The sequence below is a fragment of the Polistes dominula genome, unplaced genomic scaffold (genome assembly GCF_049000335.1).
Source record: "Polistes dominula isolate Pdom_NZ unplaced genomic scaffold, Pdom_raw_medaka contig_29, whole genome shotgun sequence".
NCBI lineage: Eukaryota > Metazoa > Arthropoda > Insecta > Hymenoptera > Vespidae > Polistes > Polistes dominula.
In genome coordinates, this window is record NW_028300865.1 from 231,206 (window position 1) to 259,155 (window position 27,950).

A 27,950-nucleotide genomic window follows, 5' to 3' on the forward strand; every position below is an offset into this window, starting at 1 on the left:
ATAATTTTTCAGATAATTCTTTATACAAAAAAAAAATTCAATTCGAATAATCGATAAATTATGAAGACCAATAGAAAAAGATCCATCAAATTCAAAGATATATCGCAAAATCGATAAATAATCATGAAAATAGCGTTAATGTAAATCAATAGTATATTGTTTTTCCCGTATAATGGCTACGCTCGAATGATACACGAATTTTTTCTCTGCCCCGCTTCCACACCAAGCTCAACAAGCTGGTATATCAACGTACAAAATTCTAGTGACCTTAGCTAATTGAAATGACAAAACGTATCCACGTGGGTGGATTATTAATGTAAAAGAAATTGCTTATCCACCTCCTTCGGTTCACATAATTATACCCCGTTCTGTCCATGTTGAGATAATTTGAAATTTTGTTAAGTGACAGTGACAGAGTAAGGGTATGATAGATACAAAATAAAAAGATAAAATATAGAAAGAAGAAGAAGAAGAAGAAGAAGAAGAAGAACTAACGAGGAAAGCATAGGAATCATTTGGATATTAATAAGATCTTTTAACAAGCAAACAAAAGCTTGATCCTTATGGTTGCCTATTGTGTTGAGTATTGGTGAACAACCCCCAATGAAGAATCACTGGCATGGCCACACGACTGAGCCCTCGAAATTCGGAAGTAAACGCACTTGAACAGAGGGGCTATTTGATCGGCAAGAAAATCGGACAGGTTTTCCTTGCTGTTTATTTTCTCCCTTATATTAGGGACAAAGAAAGATTGTATTTAGATGTTCATCCCTCTTGAAGTTGTTAAAACGCTATTTGTCCTTTCATTATTCTCTCTTATTTTTTATTTCCTGCTAGTTAATCCGTTCTACCGTTTACAATTGTATAAGAACAGATTTTCATTGGATTAAGTTAAATATGTATTATAAAATAGTATGAAATATAATATCATCGCTTAGGGTTCCTATGCCACTGTACATTTGGCCGAATATGTCGACGGAACAAGTTCGAAAAAAATGCGATTGGCTTGTAAAATCTTTGACAAGGAAAAAGCACCGCCCGATTTTCTCGAGAAGTTTTTTCCTAGGGAATTGGAGATATTAACGAAAATCGAAAATCCTCATATTATTCAAGTAAGATACGTTCTTTATGAGAACGTTCCAATAGGAGACACACAATCCAACTTTGATTAATCAATTAACATGTATATATATATATATATATATTTGTATCTTCGATCGATTGGATATGTTAATACGTAAATACAGGTCCATAGTATATTGCAACGTGGACCAAGAGTCTTCATCTTTATGCGTTATGCTGACAACGGTGATCTATTGGACTTCGTAACGAGAAATGGTGTTGTACCCGAACAACAATCCAAATTATGGTTTCGTCAAATGGCATCGGGATTGCAATATCTTCATAGCAAGAATATAGCTCATCGAGATTTAAAGTGCGAGAATATTCTCTTGTCAAGAAAATTTAACGTTAAATTGGCTGATTTTGGATTTGCAAGATTTTGCGTAGATCACGAAGGTAGACGAGTATTAAGTAGAACTTATTGCGGATCTGCCGCTTATGCTGCGCCTGAAGTTGTTTCCGGTACACCGTATAATCCTAAGTTAGCTGATGTTTGGTCACTCGGTATTATTCTCTTTATCATGTTGAATGCGTCGATGCCTTTCGATGACTCCAATTTGAGAAAACTTCTGAAAGATCAAATGTCAAGGAATTGGGTATTCAGATCTCGAGTACGAGAAGCTGTTTCAACCTCGGCGAAGAGTATTGTTAGACATATCCTTGAACCGGATATCACCCTTAGGCTAACTCTTGATAGAGTACTTGGTCATGAATGGGTACGCACCAAAAAGGAAAAAGTCAATTCTCTTGCAGGCAGATTAGTTCATTCGGCACCACCTATTCATCCACAGGTTCGTATTCTCTCTCTACATTTTTTATTATATATATAATATTGTAAGATAGAATAGAAAATATAAAACGTAAAATCCTAGTTGGAATTGCAATTAGGTTCATTTTTTTTCACGAATCCTACAATATTATATATATTATAAGTACAATATATATAAAACTCGTTGAAACTTGTAAATATCATTTTATAATTAATAATAATTTTGAAAAACTAAGAGAGAAAAACAATGGTTATACGATAAAAATGATCAGAAGTTACTTGTGTCTTGTTCATATTTGAAAAAGAGGCCTGCATTAGATAAATCATCTCTCACTCGTTTCTTGATTACTCTTATCTTATTACCGTAGTTTATTAATAGACATTCACGTTGTGGGTGTTATATGTTATTCTACTTGAAACTCTTTAAAAACGATAAACGATAGATCATGATCATTCAGTTATTTTAACATAATAGAGATAAAAATGAACATAGATCATCACATAAACTACTTGTTTAAAAATAGGTGAGCAGTGGTGTTGGTGGCGGTACTATTACAAGTTCCATTGCCAGAACCGGAAATCTTCCTACTTCAAAAGGTTTAGCTCAGTTTAAAAATTCCGAAAATCAAAGTACCCCTGTCAAATCTGTTGGAACTTCTGGCAAAGATACTCAATCATCCATACCAGTTGAATGATCATTTTAATTATCAAGAATCAAGAATATTCATTATATAAATCCCAAATTCGAACCGAAGGTGTTTTAAACATGTTGTTTGATATTTGTTAATCAGATTATTACAAGTACGAGAGAAAGTATTATTTTTTTGATAAGAATATATATATACATATATATTTTTATGTATATATATATATATTTTTTTTTACAAATAAACAAATCTACACGATTTTTTAACTTTGTTTAACGTGGACGACGGCGGCAGAAAGAAAAGGGACAAAAAAATACAAATAAAAGACAATTAATCAAAAATCATAAATGAAGATAGAAAATAGAAAAAGAAACAAGATTTTAATTGTTTTTTTTTCTTTTTCAATATATATCATCAATCGTCATCATAATCATCATCATCAAAGATAAAAAGCACGTGCTAATTTATTCGTTGGAGTATTTTTCGTACGATTCTTAACTGGAGACCCTTTTTAAAAAGTCGCCTAATTAAAATATCCTAGAATAAAGACGACTATAAATTAAAATCGTAATATTTTTTCTTCGTTAATCATTAATCAATTAAGTTTATTGTACAACTATACTCTACTAACATATAAAACTATAATTTCTGGTTACATATACATATAACGTAATATCGTATATAGAGAATGTATATAACGGTATAAGTAAATAGATTTTAATATATATATATATATATATGTATATAGTTTTCCTTAACGTAAGTTGCACACTCACACACATACATACATACATACATACATACATTTACATATTCATGCACGCACGCACGCAAGCACGAATGTGTAAGATACACTAAAAATTTTGGCGTATTTTGTATGCAACCTACGTTAAAACGATAACAAATAATTTACACGATTTTTATTATTTATCGCAAGGTACAAATCAATCTCGCTCAGTATCATAATATTATAATAGCACCTTCTATTAAATTGGGGAAAACATATCTCGTGCCGTTAGAAATAATAATTCATGATTATTTTTTTTATTAATCAAAATCATTAATATTATTATTATTATTATTATTATTAATATTATTAATATTATTAATATTATACCGTACTTCTTCTTATGCACAGACGTGATTGTTTGTTTTTTTTTCTTTTCTTTTCTTTTTATTTCTTTTTTATATAAAGGTACGCGTGAAATAGACTAGACACTCATTGTATACATTATATATTTATATATATATATAAATAATCGTTAACGGTAAAGTCAAATCGTTAAAAAAAAAACAAAAATTCTGATTTAAACATTATAAATCAGATCGTCTGAAAATTATTAACACACTATCGGCGGGTCGCGTATTAATATGTTTTATGCAGAACGTAAGTTATTATTATTATTATTAATTTACAAGATCATTCTCCAACAAGCGTCTAGTCGAAACTTTTGCATTTTTGTTCCATTACCAATGAAAAGCATAAAAGAATTTTTATCGTTATAATATATATATATATATATATATATATATATATATATATATATAATTTGTTTTTTCTTTTAATCTAAAGTAAAACAATAAGTAAACTACATCATTTTTCTTTTTTCCTTTTTCTTTTTTTTATATACTTTTACTTTTAATCGTCCGTGCAGGTTGTTGTTGAGAAAGATAACAACAAAATATTATTCGTTTGTTATCAAAATATATAAACGTTCCGTACATTGGTATAGTATTATCATGCGTAAATTAAAATCCGCATTTGTTTAATTCTAATCTCTTGACAGATCGTTATTTTACATAATTATTCATCCTAATGCATCTTAATTCAAGGACGATAAAAGATCTATGTGTGTATATATATATATATAAAACGATCAGAGTTGCATTATTAATTCATAAAGAAGGCATTTCTCAATCATCATTTGGACGATTAAATTCATATTTCTATTTACACATCTAAAGCATTATTTTAAATATACGAAATTTTACTTTTCCCAAACGTTTTATCCATCGTATTTTTAATTATTAATTATTAATTTTGTTTAGAAATATTTTTCTTATTCCTCTTTCTCCCTTCTTTTTTTTTTTTTTTTTTTCCTTATTAACCTTCACTGACAATGGCCAGTGTTACTTTCAAGTAAGATTTATGAAGAAAGAAAGAGAGAAGAAAAAAAGAAAAAAACCATAGAATAATAGAACATTCTTTTAAAAATATAAAAGCATACTTTTTTCTTCATATTGAGATTTTACTCATAGCCAACCACCTGTCAATTTGTGGAACATTTCTTCGTTCAATGTTTGATTAGCTTCCTTTGAACGCATCGATAGGAATATATAACCACCTATAAACTCGTGTACCACTTTACAATCAGCTGATTGACACTCGAATATAATATTTTCTTCTTCGAATTGTACCATCATGTGTTTTACTTCCCAATTTACGTTCCATGCCTGGATAAAAATATAAATTATTCTTATATTACAGATTTGTTTCTTACAATTACACAATATTTTTCTTAGTATTTTTTATTTGAAACTTTCAAGATTATTTATTATCGATAAATAATTTAAATAAAAATTAAAAAAAAAAAAAAAAGAAGAAGAAGAAACTTTGAGGATGATGAGAAAGAAGAAAAATATACAAACTTACCTTCATAGTATTATACCTCCATGTTTTTAAATGATCACCACTGTTAAGTTCCATTCGCATAAGCCTGTTATTGGCAATACCTAATAGCTCATCTTTACTTTTACCGGTGAATCTAACTACGAAGAGAGATATACCATATTCTGGAAGTGATTGCCAAGCCTTTATGTAATTCAATTTGGCCTCAACCAAAGGCAAATCCTTTACGTTAGCGTGAGCCTCTAAAATCCTATGAACCAGCTTCATGGAAATTGAAGAAACATGATTAAAGGGTTCCGTTCGTTTGTATGATAAATCGATAGATAAATTATTAACCTTGCTATAAAGGATATCCAAAATTTTCAGAAAACGAGATCAAAGTTAACTAATTGGAAATATTTATTAACACTAGATATACCAGACCTGTCATTTTGACTGGTCGGGGCCATTTTAATTCAAAATTTCTACTACATGTAACATTTGAATTCTGTAAATAATTTCAAAATGTCTATAAATCGAATTATCTATTAAAATTATTATTGTTAAACATTTTTTGTTATTTTTTAAAAGTAAATAAAGACTGGAAGGGTCAAAAAGCATTTTTTTTATACACCACTCATTTTGACTAGTGTGGTAGAAATAATAAAAATGGTGGTAGTATATCTAGTGTTAACAAAGTTTTAAAATACTAATTACTTTTTCTAACTAATAAGTATATAATTATAGTAATAACTAATATTTATTAGATAAATATTTAAGAAAATAATTTAAAACTAATTAGAATTTTGTTTATTTAGAATTATTTTGTATAAATATTTCCAAATTGCAACTTTTTTCTTCTGAGTGTTCTGAGGATTTTTGAATCCTTCAAAACTTTTACTTGAAATTAAATTGCTATGTTATTTATTCAGTGATAATAAACATATTTGTGGTTAAACAATTCGTATAGTAAAAATATAATAACGAAAAATAGTGTTTATACCTTTCCTTTAAGCCTCTTTACGAATCTTGGTGCAACGTAATCATCCGGTGTTATATCCAAAGAGTTTGGATTTATCGCTGGTGCTGGAGCAGGTCTTTGAAGTTGCAAAAAAGCTATAATGCTGTTTACTTCAGTTTCGTAAGATGAATCTGCTAATGTACGACCTTTCGCTGCCAATCTACAAGCAGCCATCCACTTTGCATATTGCTGTTCCTGAATAATAAACATTGGGAATGAAGTTGTTGTTGCATTGTAAGTGTTTATTTTCAAATGCATTAACTTTATAATTTATTACATTTATTCCTTTATCACACACACATATATATAAAAACTTTAATTTAAATAAGTACGTTATCAAATTATTAATTTTGAACGAGATTTGAATTATAAATAAATATTATATGTTATTTTTTTGTATTTTAGAAAATAAAATTATATAAATGATTATACAACTTACGGTATCACATCTGATCCACATTTCGGTCATGCCTTCTGCACTTGGTACCTCCAATCTTATAGCATAACGACCTTGAGAAAGATGAACATCTGGCGTAACTTCGCATCCACGTAAATTAATGACGTATGCCGGTGAATCCGAACTATTTGTTTCCTCTCGCGTTTTGTGCAATCTCAATTGTAAATCCCTGCACGTAAACCAGTATCGCTTGAACGCCTTCAATGTGAAACGTTTTGGTTTGAAGAAACGCAAGTAATCGCAAAGTTCTGGCACCTGCGTGATGTCACTTGGACCGTTATTTATGTTACTACCCTCGAGGGTAACCTGAAGGTCCGTTAATGCTGCATCTATGTCGTCTTCTACGGGAGATGATGCACCATTGCTATCGTAACTTGTTTGTGGCATACTAGCTTGAAGATTTACTTGAACCTAGGAAAAATATGACAATTATTTTTTTGATTCAACTAACTTTTACTAGGAATGTTTTAATAAGAAATTATATTATACAAAAAACAAAAAGCAATGTTCATTAATTTTAACATAGGAATATAATAATATATTCGATGGAAATAACATCGTGATAAATATCGCGAAAGAGAAAGGGGAAAAAAAGTAAATATCGTAAGTTAAGAGGCATGTGCAGATTACGTTAGTTTAAGTCAAGAGATAAAGATAAGTTCTTGTCGAGTGTATATATGTGTGTGTGTGTGTGTAAACACGCGTGGGTAACGAATCGGATTCGATTTAACACCATTGCTGACGGATGTTTGGATAGTGAAAATAAGCGTACGCGTCTTCCTAAAAAAAAGAAAAAAATACCCGTTCTTCTATCTGAATACTCTTACAAAATAAAATTAAAAAAAAGAGAGACTGCAAATAGAGAAAAAAAAGAGAATGCAAGTAGAAAGGGAAAAACAAGATTACGTTATAAAATTCGTGGGAAAAACGTTTGGAAGAAGAAATATCGTATGAATTTCTTTAGAAAGAAGGTTTAAGTTTCGAAAAAATATTTTTCTTGATTATGGGGTACAGCTGAAAAATCAAAAGAAGAAGAAGAAGAAAAAAAACATAAAAGATGAAGCTTGACCAATAGGATAAAATAAAAATAACACAAGATTTCTTCTTATGTACCTGAAGTGCAGCAAACATGAGCATTTCTTCTTCGGTACAGTCAATTTCTTCGGCTAAAAGTTGCCATTTGGCTTGCTCGTAAATCATGTTGATTCTGACAGCATCGGTTTTCGGGTTTAAATCATAAAACGAATAAAATTTAAATTTGAGCCTTAGAGTATCGTATTCACGTATACCCTGTTCCATGATAGAAAGTGAAGAATCCAACCATGCTACGTTCATTCTTGCCCTTTCTACGAGACTTTTTGGCCTGATTAACTTCGAGCGTACTTCCGGTGAAATTGAAGCCGGACTTTGTGCAAGGGATTCAGATAAACCACCGTTTAATGCTTCCAAACTCATCGTACTGTTGTTTGCATTGAAAGATCCGGTACTGCCAAAACCTGACGAGTTGTTATTTCTTTTCCATGTACTTGTATGTTGAATCTGTAAGGATTTTAACGTGTCATTCTATTTGAAAACAAAAACAAAACAAATAATATAAATGTTAATTAAAATTGTTAGTATTGTAATTGACATATAGTCAATTTTTATATTAACACGAGTATTATCACATTAAAGTTTTATAAAACTCAGATAATAATTGATTTTCTCTGTCTCCATATTAATATACTAACCGATACCGGAGAACTGATGGGTGTACTGTGATTCCTATTACTGGGTGTAACTGGGGCACACATGAAGGGACTACTTTGGTCAAGGCTTCCTGTTGATCCTCTGGGACTTTGACTTGCTGGGATAAAGGTATTCGTATCAGCTGGTACATTCCAATGACCGTTCTTTTGATTTTCAATTTTCTTCTTCGTTGGTAAATCTTTTAAATTGTGTTTCAAATGAGACGGTTCCAATGGTTTACAAAATGACAATTCTTCAGGATGTCGGATACCTAAAATGTATACAAATTATTAAAATAATTTCTTTTCTTTTTTATAATAATAATTGATTATCTATTGAAATATTCATAAAGTTGATAAAACTTGCCAAGTTCTTTGCAGAGATTGATTACTGCGTTAAATGTTTTTACTGAAAAATCTACCCTACAATCCACGGAACGCATGTCAGGTAATTGTACACGAAGTGTTTTGTGCATTGGAGTGAAATGTAATAATGCATCTGCAGCAACACCATACTGATCCAATGTACTTCTCGTTCTTGTCAACCAATGATTCCGTGCTGGCCACCATAAAGCGTGATCCGACCAATCCATGGCGATATCTGTAAAATATTTTTTTTCTTTTATTTATCCTTAGTGATTCTAATGTTTTAATTCATTTTCTATTATACGAATAATATGGCGGAGCATAAAAATGGCGAAGTGTAATAAACAGTAAAATGTAATATAATAATGGTGGATTAAGTCAAACGATGGGTCCCTCCCCTCTCACCAAGTGATACAAATTTCTGGGCTTTATGATTTAAATTAGAAAAAAAACAAAAAAAGAAATTAATAATTTTATACTGCAACACACTGATCATAAATTTTATTTCAAAAAACATAACTTTCCTTCTAACCCTAATAAAAAACAAATTTCAAGACTTGTAAAGACCCCTTCTCCTATGGTATTCCAGAACCCTACGGGGGTCCAAGCTTAGTTCGTTTACCGTTTAATCCGCCGCCACTGCTAATATGAGGAGAAAATATTTCAGTAGTGAAACGCGAAACCTTCGGGACGGAAATAATATCGTGTCTCTCTTCACCCTTTCGGCTTGTGCATTCCAATATTTTTCTTTTCTCCCCCCGTTCGTCGTCGTCGTCGTAGCATCTCTTACCCTGGACGATTTGTTCGAAAGAAAGTAACGGCAGCGGGTTGCCCTCCACTCCCCCTTTCCCGCCCCTCTCACTTTACCTCGTAAAGAAGAAGACGAAGAAGACAACGGGGGTAAAGGGGGGGAGGAGGGAAGGGTAAGGTTGGAGACCACCACATTCGTTTTGCGGTGAATGTTGTGTCGGGCGATTCAAAGGTTTCTTTTCTTTCTTCTTTGTTGCCTTGAAAATGAAAATATGTAAAAAGAAAAAACCGATCGAATTCGTTTCGTCCAAAAAAAAAAAAAGGGGAATTTATTCGCATTATTCACCGTAACAAAAAAAAAATAAAAGGAAAATATAAATTAAAATATAAATATAAATTTCACATTCAAACGAATTCACCAAAATGAAATAATAAAAAATATGAATATTATAAAAATGAGCTCATAAATTTTGGTGGGTTCATTAGTAAACGACTTCCATCGTAGATACGGGGTTCATAGAGAAACAATTTAATCAAATAAAATATACAGTTAAAAAAAGAAGATTAACTTATTTGTCATGAAATAAATAATAATACTAAAGACGAATTACGAGAATAAGAAAAAAATCATCTTAATTATTTGTCTTTATAGAAGATACACACAGACGTACAATTCCCTCCTGTTGACTGAAGACAGTTAAAAAGAAACGATCCTAGAGGGAGGTAAAACACAAAGGATTATTCGGTAGCGAATGGTGTTGAGGAGGGTGGAACACAGGGAAAGAGAAAATATGGGGTAAGTATAATTATTTGTTTAGGATTTAATGAGTTCCCAAGAAACACCTCGGTCGTTTGTTTCTTTTAAAGTTAAATTGGGGGAAGAAGGAGAAGAAAGGGAAGGGGAAGGAATGCTTCAATTTCATATAAGACTTAAACAGAATTGATTTTACGTTAGGGATTGTTAAATTGTGTGTGTGTGTGTTTTTTTTTTCAAATAAAACGAGAACTAAATAAAGTTTTTTTTATAAGAAAGAGACTATATAACACCACACACACATGTGTAAGTAAACGTATCCTTGAGTTAAATCGTTAAACGAAAAAGGAAAGATCATTTTGCGAGAAGATTTCCTCCCCCATTCCCACCTACCCACTTTAATCAACTACTTCATTTTCTTTTTCTTTTTATAATGTTTTCATTTTATTTTATTCTCATTCTTTGACCATATTTATCGAGATAACTGAAAGAATAATATACCCACGTAAGAAATGTACAAGTAACACGCTTTCACAAGACCGTTATGTCTTTTGCTAACCTAAGTTACGATTTGTGAAGATGATGATTCTTTACGTTTATGTGTATATGTGTATACTTATAATCCTTTGATTGTAAGAATAAGAAGACATAGTAGTAGTAGTAGTAGTAGTAGTAGTAGTTAAAGAAGAAGATGAAGAAGAAGAAGGAAGTAAAATGTGTATGGTGTATGTGTGTGGTGTTTGTTTATGTGTACGTATGTATGTCTGTACGTAATCCTTTGACTGTAAGAATAAGTAGATGTTATAGTAGTGTAGTATTAGAAGAAGAAGGAGGAGGAAGAGAATGGGGAGAGGATAAGAGGGGGTGGGGGTGGTAAAAGAAGAGGAGAGGTGAAGAGTGTTTCCCCATAGAGTGGCTGGCAGCAGAAAACACACAGAGAGAAGCACACGATTCTGCAGCTGCGCTCTATAAATATCTCGCACGTTTTAGGCCGAACCACCACCAACCGAGGAAGCAACCGCGAAGTTAACCGCTTGTTTTCATGGACCGGAGATCCTAAAATCCGCCTTCTTTGGTCACCATTTGATGACAAAAAGACAGAGAGAGATAAAGAAAGAAAGAAAGAAAGAGAGAGAGAGAATATTTCAACCGAATGAATGACGCCATGATTCCTTATCGGGATGTATTTATTTACCGCAAAAAGTAACGCACTTTTTATTACATTTTATAATTTGAACATTAATATCTGGGTTTAGATTTTTATTTCTCTTTTGAATCATCGTGAGATAATCGAAAGAACAAAAGTTATGGTGTCATGGTTTATATATAAAGATATTTTGTTTGTATTATAATAACAAACAAAGAATTATTAATCATTTGTAATTTATTTCTCGAATGATTATATTTATTAGTATTCAATTGATCTTTTAAAATGATCTGATCAAAGAGAAAAAAATGATTTATATATTTTGAACGTTATATTATCTCCTTTACAAAAGTAATAATAATAAAATATTATTAATACTTTCATAATCTCAAATATAATAATAATAATTATATAAAAGCAAGCTTATATAAAGATTTCTCTTTCAGTCTTAAAAACGATGATAAAACTACTGCGCAAATAGTCGTTGATGAGAAATGTGTTCTTGGAAAAAAAAAAAAATTATTAAATCTCGATCTTTACCGATTCGATTCGATTCGATTCGATTCGATTTGATTCGATTCAGTTCGCATAAGCGTTACAAATTATGGTTGTGCTCGTTATAAATCGTTACGTATATACATACATATATATAGATGTGCATGCCATCGTTTAAACGACCGTCCTACTTTACTATCAAGTTTATCACGATATTTTCTAACATTGGCTAATTTCCTCCCATTTTCTATTCTCTCCTCTCCTCTCCTCTTCCTTGTTCTAATTTCCTCTCCTCTCCTCTATTCCCTCCCCCGTCATCGCCCTCACACCGCCCCCAACTTCATCACTTATCTACAATATTTTTTTAGATATTTGTTGTTGTTGTTGTTGTTGTTGTATATTTACTGCTTCTAAATTCTTCGCATCAAATTTCTTTGTAAATTTATAATTAAATTGACAAATTTATCTCTTATATTGTATTTATAAACGTTTATTTAACAATAACAACATATTAACAACTATAACAAGTTAAATATTGTTATTGTATTATTATTTTTATTTTTTGTATAAACATTCACGATTTAGTTATACACAAGTCAAAAGAACAAAAAAGAAATGTAATAACGATCATTAGAGATATGTTTCTTCTTCTTCTGATAGAATTAATCTTAAATTAGGATCATAAATTTGGTGATTTAATTGACTCTGGTTAAAAAGACAAAATGAAAGACAAGGAGAAAAAAGCTTCTTCAAATGAGAATTAGTTAATTCTCATATCGAATGAAAGTTTCTTACCGAGAAGGGGGGGCTAGAGGATGGGGGCGGGGAGGTGATGAGGGTAGTAAGAGTGTGGGTTAATTTGAGAGTCGATTCGAAATCTCGAGATCCAATTAGCTTCCTCGAGGAGCGTTTTATTGCCATGGACTTTAAACTCGTCGTATTCGTTTGGAATTCTCAATTAAACGAATTCCCCCCATCCCATCCCATCCCATCCCATCCCATCATGAGCCCATCGTTTTATCCTTTGGGAATCTTTCCAACGACTTGTTTTCCAATGCGACGACAAAAATAAATGAAACGTTCGTATTAAATTATTCCATGCTGAAGGTGTGAGTTAATCGTTTTATTTTTTTTTTCTTTTTTCTTTATGCTTTGTTTCTTAACATTTTGATAAAATAATCCTCATTATAATGAAATGACAAGTGTTGAAATTTTGATCGAGAACAAAGTTTAAAATACATCCCCCCCCCCGCCATTATTATATTTTCGTCATAAAACTTTGCTAGTTTGACAGAAAATTGGATGTAAGTTTGTACGTTTAAATAAAAATTTACCGTTCAACGTTCCCAATTCAATGAAGGTGACGGAAGTTCGGATTAGAAATAGACGGAAGTGGGTGTAGTATATAAAATAACTTGACACATCACGTCCTGTTGAAGTTAATAAAAGAAAGTTTTCCTATGTGCAGCATGCAGCATGCATCATGTCGTGGCTTGCATAATAGAAAGAAATTTCTTCGATCTAACGATCAATAGATCCATCTATTTGTTCATCTATCGAAGATATTAACAGTTAGGTGTGGCACGATGACACACTATCGTGATGTGAAGAGGGATAGAAGGGGAGAAAGTAGAGAAAGAGAGACAGAAAAAAAAGCAATAATTTCTTTGATCTTCTTCAACTTTTCATTTTCAATTTATTTCGATGAATAATATATATATATATAAGAGAAAATTAATAGCGATCTGTATAATCTTGTACATTGGTACAAGGTCGTATTAAAGTAGGACATTAATTATTACTTCTACTAAGCCAGACAAGTATCGCATGCCTAAGCTTTTCTAAACCGTTTTATATACATATATTATTTTCTAATCTCTTGAAAGAGGTTTTTTTTATTATTTCTTTTTTTTTTTTTTTCATGTAAACCATCCGAGAATAGAAACCAGCAACTGTAGGAGAAGGAAGTAAAGTGTTGTTGAGTATGTTGCATTAGTTTAAATAACCAATTATAAAATTCTCTTTAAATCGTCGTTTAACACATTGGGTAGAATGAGTTTGTTTATCTTTATGCACTTCTGGTTTTCTGAGAGAAGAAGCGGAGAAAAAAAAAAGACGTCGTCGAGAGAAAACGTGGAAAAAAATATTGCTCGTGATTTTGTATTTTTAAACGTAGTAGAAGAAGAAGATATAAAATCAACACAAGAAATTTCATTATTTGTGATATAGGCACGTGTGTTGTTCTTATCCACGTTTTATCGTCACGTAGAAAACGATTAGTAGTTTTTTCTTTTTAAACTAAAAACAAGGATAAAAGTAATCATTCGTTTCGTTGAATCATTTTACTTGAAGATATTACAAAAGAAAAAGAAACAAAACAATTATTTACTCATCATTACTCGTATTTCGTATTTGCAAGGAACGTGGTCTTTTTTTTCTTAACAAAGTTAAAAACTTCCTGACAAAAAAAAAAAGACAAAAAAAAATAACAAACATTCTTTGAAGTTTCCGGGAAACTTGCATATGTGTGGCTTTTTTCTATCACACTGGATATATTTGGATAAGACAAACATATTTATTTAAATCACGACGTTTTACAATACTTAACGTTAAATCGTATTTGAAATATTAACCATTTAAACAATTGTTTTTATTTTTTTGTTTTGTTATTTTTTGACGTGATATTTAATTACGTGACACGTAATTTATATATATTAAGACTATATGTATTATTATTATTATTGAAAATTTGTAAATATTATACCATCTAATTTATAATTTATTAAGAGATTATTATGAAGCAAGATTAAACGATATTATCAATTGAAAGTTTAATGTATATAATTTAATTAAAAAATTCGCGTGGGATATAATAGCTATGATCCAGTTTGCGTGATACTTGTCAATAAAAAATACATAAAGATAAAATATGGAAATGCATAGGAAAGTATAATAAGAACGAACGAAGGTGTGTAACTTGGAATGTGATGAAATATAAAATGATGATCATAAATGAAAAAATTGTAAACGTTAATTTAAATAATAATAAAATAAAATTACACATTAAATTTCAATTAAATTGTATTCCTACTCAAGCTGTTCGAGGTGAACAAAAAAAAATCAAAACATGAACAAACAAAAACTATCTATCGATTGGTATCACGAAAACACCATAAATAATAAAAAAAAGGCCAATAGTTAAAGTAAAAGTGCGTGAGAGGTGTACAATAGAAATGGGCGGTTCTTCTCCACACGCGTAAAACTTGAAATAATTACTCACCATCACTAATACCATCACTACTACAATTCAACCCCCCCTTTTGACGATCCTACAAATAGGAAGGATCGATGTATTGTCTATTGTTTAGCAATGGGAGAAGAAGCAAGCAATGGTAGGGAGGTTGGAGGGTTGGGGGTTGAATCGACAGTGATGGTAGGTGAAAGAAAACCGGCTATTTTCTACAGAAAGGGAAGAAGAACAGGGGTTGACGTTAAAGGTAGGGCTTGCAAAAAGGGTGGTTTTTGCGTAGTACCCAGTACTACTACTACTAACCACTCGTTTTTCAAAGTACCCCCTTTACGATTTCTTTTTTTTTTCTTTTTCTTTTTCTTTCCTTTTATCTCCCTTTTTCTTTTCTTTTCTTCCAACTACCTTTCCACCTCTCAGCACCAACCACCAACCCTTCACTACACTCCCACCATTTTTTTTCTTCTTCTTCTTCTTTCGTTTCTTCTTTTTTTTTCTTTTTCTCTCTCTCTTTTTCTCAAGTAGATTCGAGGATCAACGGAAAGGACTGGTAAACCATCTCACCATCACCACCATAACCACCATCATCACAACAACACACCAACAACCCCCTTAACTCAGAAAACCCACGTCTGAAATCCGGCTGACGAAGAGTTCCCTTTGATTTGTCGGGCCGATTAAGTGGACCTTTTCCTTTCTCTCTTCTCTACCATTTCACCCACCAACCCACCCTTCTTCTTCTTCTTCTTCCGATATTCGTAGGACAAAAAAAAGAGGAGGGAAAGAAAAAAGAGAGGAAGAGGGAGGAGAGAGGGAGTAGTTCCAATTGCGATTTGGCAATTAAATCGAAACATTCGTGGGAGAACAAAAAAGAGAATACTTTTATTTTTATTTAATTTATATTTCCTTTAATCTTTTATTTATTTGTATATTTATATTTTAATATAAATCATTGAGAGACTTGTTTTTTATTTTTTTTGTTAATTGAATTTTTTAGTCAATGAATTAACCGTGAATGAACAAATTTTACACACAAGTTTGCGATAAAAATATCGATTATCTCGATTTGTTTTATATTTTATTCTTCTTATCAATGTTTCGATAAGACCGTTTGACGTTATTGCTATGAAATATTCTCTCGACAAGCCAACGGAGAACAGGTAAACTCTCTTTCCCCTCCCTTTCCCCTTTCTTTCTCTTTTTCTTTCTCATAGCACATCGATGACGTGCATGCCTTCTATGGTGCACCAAATGAATATGTATGCTTCACTCGTTCTCGAGTCAAGGTCGTAACTGTTTCCGTTACGTAGAATGCAACACGACAAACAACACAACGCGTAAAAGACATTTTCTTTCTTTTATTTTCTTCTTTTTAAAATCAATTAATGTTCATTAAAAATTCATTTATTGCATTTTGGTGGACTCAATACAAAAGTTGATTTTTATAATAAATCAATTTTTTACACATCTACAATCAATGATCAGTACATTGATCAGTAGTACAACACCAACAATCTTATTATTATTGAAATGAAACCATTATGAAAAAAAAAAATTTCATACTAACATACATCCAACTGTTTTATATTAATTTTTTAAAAAAATTTGTTAAAAAAAAGAATGACCTTATATTATAAATATAAAAACATATATATGTAATAATAAAAAGTATTTCTCTGTTATTTCGAAAAATCACGTATGAAATTCCCAAGAAGATTTCATAGGAATAAAATAGTGAAGAACTGCAAGGCATGGCAATCCCAAATATTCGAGACACTCCTCCTACACGTTCGTGCTTAACAATGCGTAGTCGCAATATAACAAGAAATAAAGCAAGAAATAAAAGAAAAAATGAGGGATGAGAATGCGAGTGGTTAGTGTGGGTCGTGGGACGTGGAAAAGATGAACGAATGTGCACCAATGATGATGGTTTTATTCCCTCTAGACTAATTGTCATATAATAATAACATCATTTCTTTTCTTGTTTTTCTTTTTAAATATTTTTTTATATTGTTATCTAATTTATTGTCTACAATTATAAATACAATTTTATTAATTAAAATGATTAATCCTCTTCTAATCCTCCCTTTCCCACCCCTGCCTCTCCTCTTCATCTCACCCTCCAAAAAATAAAAAGAGAACAAAATATTCTGATACTACGATATGATTAGCTTTATGGCTTTTATACTTATTTCAATTGTTTACAATGGCAATTATCTTAATTATTATTATTATTATCATCTACGTTAGTAATAAATAATATCATGATCAAATATTATTTCATTAAAATTGTTCTATGCTTTTTATATTTTTTTCGTGTATTATTATTTTATGTATTTTTTCTTTTTTTCTAATTGTGCCATTATTTTGTCTATTGTTTTAATTTACTAAATAGTTTATTAGAATTATATTAAAAATCAACATTTTATTACAAAGCCACAGCAACGTGTGACCGGAGGAGTATCTTAGTATATATAATTTAAGCATGCCAAATTTTGACTCTATTTAAGCAAACAATAACGATCACGTGAAGTGAGATCGAGTTCAATAAGGGGACTGGGGAAAGGGTATAAAAAAAGGGAGGGTGGGGGATGGGAGGGGAGGGAAGAAAGATTGTATGTATATTGAGAACACGTTGACTCGATTCGATGAACATAAAAGGTGTAGGTGAAATTTTAGGAGCGTCTGCAGGACACATCCCATCGAAGGGATGAGAGACCCAACTAACCCAACGAATGATGGAAAAGAAAAAGAAAAAGAAAATGAAAAAGAAAAAGAAAATGAAAAGGAAAGAAGAAAGTATCGATTTCGTTTAGCTTTTAAGCGAACGAGGGCAAATACACGAGGACGAACGTGTATGTGGTTATATATATATGTGTGTGTTGGTGTATATAGATGCGGGCGGTGGTATCATTTTCGTAGTACATACGAAATCGCTCGTTTTAGCTCTTCCCAGGCAAACTTTTGTAACGGTGACGTCACATTCAGGACACGCCATTGATTTAAATCGGTATTTTAAACTGTAAGCGGGATTTTACGATTAGCTTTTGACCCACATTTAACATTACGAATATACATAACTAGTATTTCTATAGGCTAGGTATATTTCGCGTTTTATTTTTAAATGTTACTTAATTTATTTATTACCAATTTTATATATATATAAGTGTCGTAAAAAATAAATAGATGAATATAATAGAACGTGAACTATGAAAACCATAAAGAATATTAGTCACGCGTGTTCATTTAAAACAACCTCTTGACTTAGTCTTAATGATAGAAATTAATTCGCGTGCGAAATGTTTAACGAGCATGAACTAAACGACAATTCCTTTGTGTTATATATATATATAGATATCCATTAACAAATTTTATCCCCTTATTTATTTCGGATCATTTAGGGACTTGTTTTCCTTCCCTTTTATCCCCCCCCGTTCCTTTTTCTATTTCCCTCTCTCACCCTTTTTCTTTTTTCGTGTAACTTCAGCAGCAATCAGGGGTGAAACACACGCTTAAATGGGGTATCACCATGGGTGTTTTTCACCTCTTAATCGTTCGATTTGCATCCCTTGTTATTTTGATTCACCACCCCATTCTATCGAATACTATTTTCTACATTCACCATTGCAAATACCCTTCTTCCTTCTGTCACCTCCCCCCCCCTCCTTCCTTCCTCCACTAAATCACCTCCTTTCATAGAGGAGAATAAAATTGTCAGATTTTCTTTAACCAGACATAGTTTTGTGATTGAACGAGGAAAGAATAAAAATAAGAAATAAGAGAAGAATATAGAAAGATAGAAGATACAAACAAGAAGGGGGGAGAGGGGATAAAGAAGGGAGAGGTAAAAGTGGGAATGATGATGATGATTATGACGATGTTCATAATGATGATGATGATGATAGGATTGGTGCAATTAGTCGCTCCACGGGAAACGCACGCGTTAATGAGCCACGACCGGTCTTCACTGCTTCCGGAATAGTTGCGTTACACTAGTACGAACTTTATAATATATACACACCTATATGTATATTGCAAAACTATACTTACATTGTATGAGGTTATTCACCCCCCTACTTTTACGATTCATATTAGTCCAAAGAAAAATTCAAAAAAGTTAAAAGAAAGAAATTTTAATATAAATTAAAATAAAAACCAAAAAAAAATTAAATTAATAATTTTATTTATTTATTTATTTTTTTTTTGGTTTTTGTTTTAATTGTTTTAATAATTCGTTTATTTTATATGACAAAAACTTGTCTAATTAATTTATATATATATATATATAATATTAATATTATTACATTTATCATATTTAAAATTAATAATAATATTAATTCTATTTAACTTTTGACTTTTTGAATTTTAAACGACGACGACGACAACGACAACGACAATGACGACAAATATTATATACATATATATATGTATAAAGCCGATATCTTTACGTGCAATGCACGTATATTATATACATATGTATATACACATGTACATACACATGTATGTACTAATCTATACACGCATATCATAAATACTTGGTATGCTTATGCATACACACGTACATCTATCTACATATACACAGAATATACAAGAATCCTGGACGCTTTATCAACCAGTGCATGCACATTCTTAGCTTTCCGCATTCATGGATATCGTTATAGACCGTTTCCGGTCATCATGTTTAGGATAAATCTTCTCCCCTTTCTTTTTCTCCTTTTCCTGTTAAATTTTTTTCCTTTTGCTAAATAATATTTCTATCTAATGATAAAACAATAATAATCCTTTTTCGTATTTTACATAGAATTAAATATCACGATACGATTTATTTTATATTGTTTAATATAAAAACAATAAAACAATTGAAACATTCATAGATTAAGATCACGAGTCTGACTCGTGATATTCACGTTTGACATGAAATTAAACAACGAGTCAGACTCGTGAAAATAGGTGCAAGGGGTTAATATTATCTAATGAAAGACATGTTATAAGTAATAATAAGATAAATGGTTTGTTTTTTTTTTTAGATTAAACTCAATGAAATATATCATGAATTTATTTTCCAATGTTTTTCAATAAGAATCGTGAGATAATAATTAGTTATCGTATGAGTGAGATCCGTATAAAAGAATGACGTCGCGTGGTACGATTACGTACAACCCTAAGTAAGTGAATTCTAAACACCATGAATGGAAACGAAGGCGTTATAAGTGAATGGAAAACGAGAAGTGAGTTTCGCCTACGCATTCGATTTTAATCGTTTCAATGTGTGTGTGTGTGTGTGAGAGAGAGAGAGAGAGAGAGAGAACCTTATTAATACTTTTTATTATACTCTTTTCCTTCATGATTTTCTTTTCCCTTCTTTTTCTTTTCTTCTCTTTTTCATATCGTATTTGTGTAATAATATTTTTATAATTACATTTTATTTGAATTTTATTTTATTCTCTTGTCTGTTTTCTTTTCGTTCTTTTCTCCTATTTGTATTCATTGTTCGGAAATTTAATTATCACCGGAAGTAACGATTGGAAACGTCGATCGATTCACGTTTTTCTCATCAACCGGATATTCGTTCCAGTCGTTTGAGCATCGTCTATTTATAGAATAAATTAAGTTTCATCTAATATAAAAAAAAAAAGAAACAAAGAACATTCCTATGTTGTTTTCATTATAACACAATGATTATAATTAATTTCGCGTATAATTGAATATACGTTATATCTATTAAAAAAAAAAAAAAAATCAAATTAAATTAAATTAAATTATAATCTGACTAGACATTCACACACCTATATTAGAATAAAGGTAAAAGTTGGAATTTTTTTTTCTTTTTTTTTCAATGTTTCTTCGACTCGATTTGCACTTTCATATCGCATCGAGAGGTGAAGGTCGGTCGGTGCATTCTACGATAGAAGAGAAGGTAACTTGCAACTTGTATAAATTCAATACCTTATACGAATGGAAATACATTTTTGTTTTCTTTTTTCTTCTCGGTTGACCATAAAGTTCAAAATCATTTTTTACAATACACTAATAATTATTCCTTTATTAACTTTTTTTATTACTTTTCATATATTGAAATAAAACAATTTTTCAAACTGTCGTTGTTATTCCTAATGCAAAACAATTCTCTAAACTTCCTTCAACTTTCCTCCAAATATTTATATAACTTGATATCCCCTTCTTCCCCCACCACCCCACTTGATCATTCGATCAAGACGATATACTATTACTAATTTAAAACGAACAACACACGATGATAACTACTACTAACGACTGACTTGACTTCCAAGAAAATTCTTCGATCAATTACATTTTTGAAAAACCTTTTTTTTTTTTTTTACAATTTAGAGTTAGAATGATGAGAAGGGTGAGAGTGGGGTTACGTGAACGAGAGGAGAAGGGGGAAGAAACGGGGGAGAGGGGCGGGGAGAAAGGGGGGGGGGACAGATGTTTCGAGTGCGAGAAACAGGGACAGTTGAGAGAAGAGTATACAGAAGATTCGCTGACGTCAGAAACTATGTTTAAACCCACTACGACTGATGATGTTGATGATCATGATGGCAGTGGTGTTAGTGATAGTGGTGGTGGTAGTGGGCAGACATCATCTTGTTAGTGTTAGTGTTAGCAAATGAAGAAAAAAAAAAAGGGAAAGAGAAAGATAGAAGACACGTGACACGCATTTTACAGAAAGAAAGAGAGAGAGAGAGAGTGAAGTAGGTGAAAGATGTAAGAGAATGGTTGGTGGTGTTCGTCCATGAGATTAGAGAAAGGGATATGGTGTAGTGGTAGTGATGGTAGTGGTGTTGGTTTGGTAGTGTGGTGGTTAGATGGATAGATGGATGTTAGTAGGGACTATTACCCGGTCCTTTTCTTTCACAATGTACCATTGTCTTTCTTTTTATTTTTTTTTTTATTTTTACTCCTGCTTTTGACTACCACCTTTCGAATTATATGTTTTTCTGTTTATGTATATATATATATGTGTGTGTGTGTGTGTACTTATACTCTTTTCGTTGTACCACTTTCTAGTATGAAATGGATCATCATCGTTGTGTGTAAGAATCTTTCTTTCGTTGCAATATGAGAACGCGGTGCAACAATACAGTGCAATAAGTAAAAAAGATGCAAAATATGAAATATGACGAAGTCTCAATAATTAATAAAAAAAAAATACGAATTATAAATTTGATCGAATTAATTAATAAGATTATCAAAAAAATTAATAAATAAATAATGAATTTTTGTCTATAAATAACGTTAAATGTTTCATCATTCATGTGAAATGACTCATAAAAAGTAACTTATTATAAAAATGCTACGTGATCACATTTGCAAACATATATATATATTTTCTTTTAAGGAATAAAATAGGGTAAACGTTGATAAAAAAAAAACAAAGAAAAAAGAAAAATTATGTGTAACTGCTATGGGACACAGAAAAATAAGAAAAATTCGACGACGACAACGATGACCATGAATCATAGTTCTTTTCCTGTTACTCTTAATGGGATTTCACCAATCACGTAATATTTTATTCTGCTAATCCTAATGCATTAGTCATTAATACTTGTTCACTCATTCTTTTTTTTTATATTAATTTCATAATAAAATTAGATTATATTTTTTTACTAAATATAATAATCATCATTTTCTTCCAACGTGTGATTAGTATTTATCATAATGTCTTTATGTTAATATAAAGTAGATTTCTTGAAATAAAAATAAAAATGGATATTGTGAAAAAGAACTAAGAGAAGAGAAGTGAAGAGAAGAGAAAAGAAGAGGATGTTATTCATCTCCTTTAAAATGACGTGGGTCTCTTAAAACAAACGTAATGAAAGAGACAACCTTCTATGATTTATTCTTATATATGTCGACCCTTTTTCATTGATACGTATAATAAATCCTACACGTCAGTAACAATTCAACCAATATATATATTTGTATGTGTGTGTGAGGGTGGATTGAAATTGAAAATCTTATACTTGAAATTCCTACTTTATGGTAGATTGTTTTTCTATTTTTAGGATCAAAATATTTGTTTACTTTATTATTTAAAATAAAATTAAATTTCGAAATTCAAATGAATACATATATGTATACATTATATTAGTAAATGTTATACATATACCTCTGAGCAATTTCCTGGCCTAAAAAGTCAGACGTTGGATAAATGTATGACGAGATGGCGAGCTAAATAACGAGATAAATTGCAAGGATGTCGGTAGTTACTTCATCGAATCAACTTACCATCATCACACTCGGTTGTGTTGTTCGTAATCGACTTTTTCTCAAGTCTTTTTAACTCATACTGACAAATAAATGTATTACTTATTAACTGTCTTTATTTCTATTATTATCTAATAATATTAGTTATTAACTAACTCTATATTTATGATGGTTACTAGTATAATTAACATAAAATAACAAAATAAATGTTGTACCAACTGTCTGTAGTAGAAGCAAGCGAAACCACAAATTGTTGACTCAAACCTAAATTTAATAATTTCCCGAGTATAATATAAATAAAATAAATATATGTTAATATCTTTCCTTTTCTGTTTTTTTTTATTTATTTTGTTGTTGTAGAGATTACATCAACTACTATGAGAAAGCTTCATTATCCAGCTAACTTTGAATTTACTTTCCTGGACTTATATGGCTCGTTGTTCGCCCGGTTTAACCGCGATAATGGACATTGCTCGGTCAAGGTTTCGAACATAGTGTTTGCGTCAGTTTTACTATATATATATATATATATATTTCTCTCTCTCTCTTTTTCTCACAATCAGTTAAACAAACAACGAGAATTACCGTTGAAATATATTGAAATATATTTTATTAAAATCGTATTACCAAAAATAACGTGATACCATGTATAAATCATATTACGTAGCAACACACGATTAATTAAAAAATTAACTTTTGAATATATCAAATATTATTATGATTTAAAAAAAATTATATAACATTTTGTAAACAAGTGTTAATCATATTTTTTGTTTTCCTCCTTTTTTTTTCTCTTGGTTGACCTTCTATGAAATTGAAATGACAAATTGTAAATCGAAAAAAATTCTGTCTGGAGATAATAAAAAGAAATAACGAAAGAAAGAAAGAAAGAAAACAAATTATAGGAGAGATAAGACAGCAAGGTTTTGTTATATATATAAAAAAAAAAGTTAAAAAGAAAAAAATGAGGTTCTCGTTTTTATCGGCAGGTTTGGCTACTTTCCAAAAGGGTTGCTTGTGTGCGGCTAGACGAAAAATCTTTTATTCGTGATAGTGAATGACTCATGGTACTTAAATAAATACTTATTTATCTGCCTAAGCTGATTCACGTATTTTTTTGCTTCTATAGAAATTTAGTAAAAAAGAAAAAAAGAAGAAAAGTTAATACAAAGAAGAAATTTGTTTACAAACAAATGGATGAACCAAATAATTCATACGATATTAACAAATTATTTTTATCACGAGATATAAAATCATTGTTAAATATATATATATATATATATATATATATATATATATATATATATATATATATATATATATATATGTATTAATAATGTGTGAGTATTTTGAACTTGATATCGTTATAAATACTTGATAGTATTAGTAACAGTAGTAAAGAATGACAATATATAACACACAATGTAACCGGACTAGACTACACCGACTTATCATGGTTGATCATCGCTCATGATTTTACGCCTTCCCATAAAAGGACACCTCTCCTCTCTTTCCAATCAAGATTGTTTTGTGTCTCTTATTTTTCCGAAGCGTGACGTGACATAAAAAGAAAGGATCACCCTTCCGTCCTTCCTTCCTTCCTTCCTTCCTTCCTTACTTCTTCTCGTAATACCCTAGATAGAGTTGTCAGATCAATTCAAGCTAGAGTTTCTAAAGCTTCAACGGGATCCCCCCCCCCTTTTTTTTCATTGAAATTGATCGATCGATGAAATTTGATATACAATGCAATAAGTATTTCTATAGTAATATAATAGTATTATTTTGCAACCTTTGACAATCTTTGTTCTTTATTATTTTTTTTTTTTTTAAACAAATCATTATAAAATATATTATTATTATTAATTGGCATTAGGAATTCGAAAGTTCATTACCACAAATACCAAATCCCGCCAATGTTACAAAAATATGGTAATGATATATCATCGATCAATTTCGTGAAAAGAGAAAGAAAATAACAAAATGAAAAATATCATCGTTCTTAACATTCTACGAATCGTAATTTTCGTGCAAATTTAAAATTCGCGCTCTTGTGATCCGCGCGGAATATGAAAAAAAAAATGGCGCACATTGGAACCAATTGAAGAATCAATGAAATCAAAATCAAAAGAGAAATTCATTATTATATTTTTATAAATTGTATTCAATAAATCAAAGATTATTGATCACATTTAAATCACGAACCAATCATTTCTTATATAAATAATTACGTAACGCGCATATGCCGTTTATAAAGCGGGAATCATTTCAACCAATAAGAAATACCTGTTGCATTCACGTTACTCGTTCGTACCTAATATCAACTAATAATAATGCACTTTAATGTACATTTAAGGAAAAACAAAATAAAACATTCTAGAAAGATTAAAAGTACGCGTGATTTCAAAGTGAGAGAAAAGAAAAAAAATAAATAAACAAACATACATATACATAGACGTTATACACGAGACAAGAAAAAGGCCAAGGACGTCGATTACGACAATTTAACCCCACGTTTTATCTTGCACAATTCCCGTTAATTGGTACGTTACAAATAATTCAATATACAAAAGAATTGAAAGTACAATGAAGGGGGAGGGAGTGAGGGTGGGTTAAAGACGTAAGCTAAGCAGCAAACCGTGTGTGTATATATTCGTTTAACGATATCCGTTGTGTGTCGTCGTCGTGTTACACGTCGTTAAACTAGTTCGGTGCATCCAGTTTTTCCACTCTCTTGGCTTGCCTCCTCTGCCCAACACACGTTTCGTCGTCCCTGGACAACGAAAGGGACGACGACAAATACGACACAAAAACGAAAACGAAAAGAACAATTAAATATTATTACGAGAATCGTATGACCGACATAAGATGATAATTATATACACATATATGTATATACATTCGTAGTTTTTTTTAAATCAAGAGAAAAAAGATAGATTGAAAGACATAGAAAAAGAAAGAAAGAAAGAAAGAAAGAAAGAAAGAAAGAAAGAAAGAAAGAAGAATGAATGAATTGTAAGTGCGGCCCTGCATCGATCCCGATAACGACGCAACTTGTTGCCTCTATGTTGAATGATCAACGCCACTGTTTGATCATCGTAGTTATACCAAATTGTTTTTCTTTCTTTTTACTTTTTTTTAAATATATTATTTATTTTTATCCTACCAAAATTTATTTAAAATTTTTTCGATAAGTAAGAATATGATTTAAAGAAATATTGAATATATTAAAAAAAAAAAAAAGAGTCAATATCAAGTTTCGAATATGTTAATACGACTCGAGTCAAAATCAAAAGTGACATAATGAAGTATCTTAAAACACAGTGTTATTTACCTAGAAATCAACTAAGAGAATATTTGAAACTTGAGCTTGGTATTGTATACTCTTATTACCACTTAATTTGTTCAACTTACCGAGATCCTCGACAAGACGTAGCATGACACCACCGATGTGCAATTCTCCCTTAACGCGTAGGCTCCTCTCTACCTGCAGATCCGTCACGTAGACTCGCAGCACCCAGCTGCCGTCTACTTCGTGACCGTCCGAATACATCTTCTTTTATTATTTACTTTATTTTTCTTCCAAATTTATTCGTTAAACCGAATCTATCCTCCTACTTCTTCTTCTTCTTCTTCTTCCTTTTTTTCTTCTCCACCTTCTCCTCCTTGTTATCTTCTTGTTCCTTGCACTATCTCAAACTTCTTCAAAACGTTGTATCTTTAGATGCACTAAAATGTATCATGGTATCCACTTTTATTTCCACGTGTTTTAAATAAGAACTATATAACATTCGTATAACCTATTTTAAATCTTAGAATAATCTTAATCTTTTCACAAACAATAATGATAACAACAGTTATGATGACGACACGACACGACAATCACACGACCAAGACCACGATCACGACGACCGACGACCGACGACGACGACGACGACGATGACGACGACGAATTCGCGCAAAGTTTCGTCGTCGCGCGAATACGATATTATAAAATCTCTTCTCCGGATACGGTAACGCGTATTTCGAAGGATCGTTCTCCTCTCTTTCTCTTTCAACTCTCCTTTACTTCGAGAGATCTCTCACCGAGTAACGCCTCCCACCACTGTACTCTTCCAACTACCACACAGCGCGAAGAAACGAGATACAGGATCGCACGATTTACGATCTACACGACCGATACTGCACGAACGCTCGCGCTCGGTTAAGCTCGGCTAGGCGACTGAAAATTCGACGAGCAGCCACGAACGAAGACAATCGTCAACGTTCGGCGGCCCGAGTTCGGTATGCGCGTAGCGAACTACTTCCCCCACCACCGTGCTTTCTTACTTCTTCCATCTCTTTCTTACCAGCCGCACCTTCTTCAGTCAAACTTTTATATCTTCAGGGACGAACTAATATGGAGGTGGTATAGGCACCACGCAACTAGCTTTACATGAAATTCAAGAATTCTCTTTCTTTCCTTTGTTTTTCTCTCTCATGCTCTTTTTACCTTGTATGATTTTTATATAAAAATATGAGATTTAATATTAATCAATAACTCGATATATCTTATAGATTATTACGATTAACAGATTTTATTCTTACTTTGTTGTAAATTCATTTATATTGTAC

At 31.2% G+C, this 27,950-nt stretch overlaps 2 protein-coding genes across 2 annotated transcripts; one reads left to right on the forward strand and one right to left on the reverse strand.

The window, feature by feature from the left end:
- The first annotated feature begins 24 nt into the window (after positions 1-24).
- Positions 25-4,647, forward strand: Tssk (Testis-specific serine/threonine kinase). The gene is made up of 4 exons (XM_089170118.1): positions 25-703; positions 939-1,112; positions 1,248-1,913; positions 2,416-4,647. Exons 1-4 carry the CDS (start codon positions 620-622, stop codon positions 2,584-2,586), a joined length of 1,095 nt encoding a protein of 364 aa, XP_089026244.1. The 5' UTR covers positions 25-619; the 3' UTR covers positions 2,587-4,647.
- LOC107068363 (unc-112-related protein) lies at positions 3,683-27,664 on the reverse strand. The gene is made up of 8 exons (XM_015324678.2): positions 26,751-27,664; positions 8,719-8,952; positions 8,355-8,623; positions 7,738-8,163; positions 6,607-7,035; positions 6,150-6,362; positions 5,192-5,428; positions 3,683-4,992 (listed from the first exon to the last, which is right to left on the reverse strand). Exons 1-8 carry the CDS (start codon positions 26,887-26,889, stop codon positions 4,792-4,794), a joined length of 2,148 nt encoding a protein of 715 aa, XP_015180164.1. The 5' UTR covers positions 26,890-27,664; the 3' UTR covers positions 3,683-4,791.
- Between the last annotated feature and the right edge of the window lie 286 nt (positions 27,665-27,950).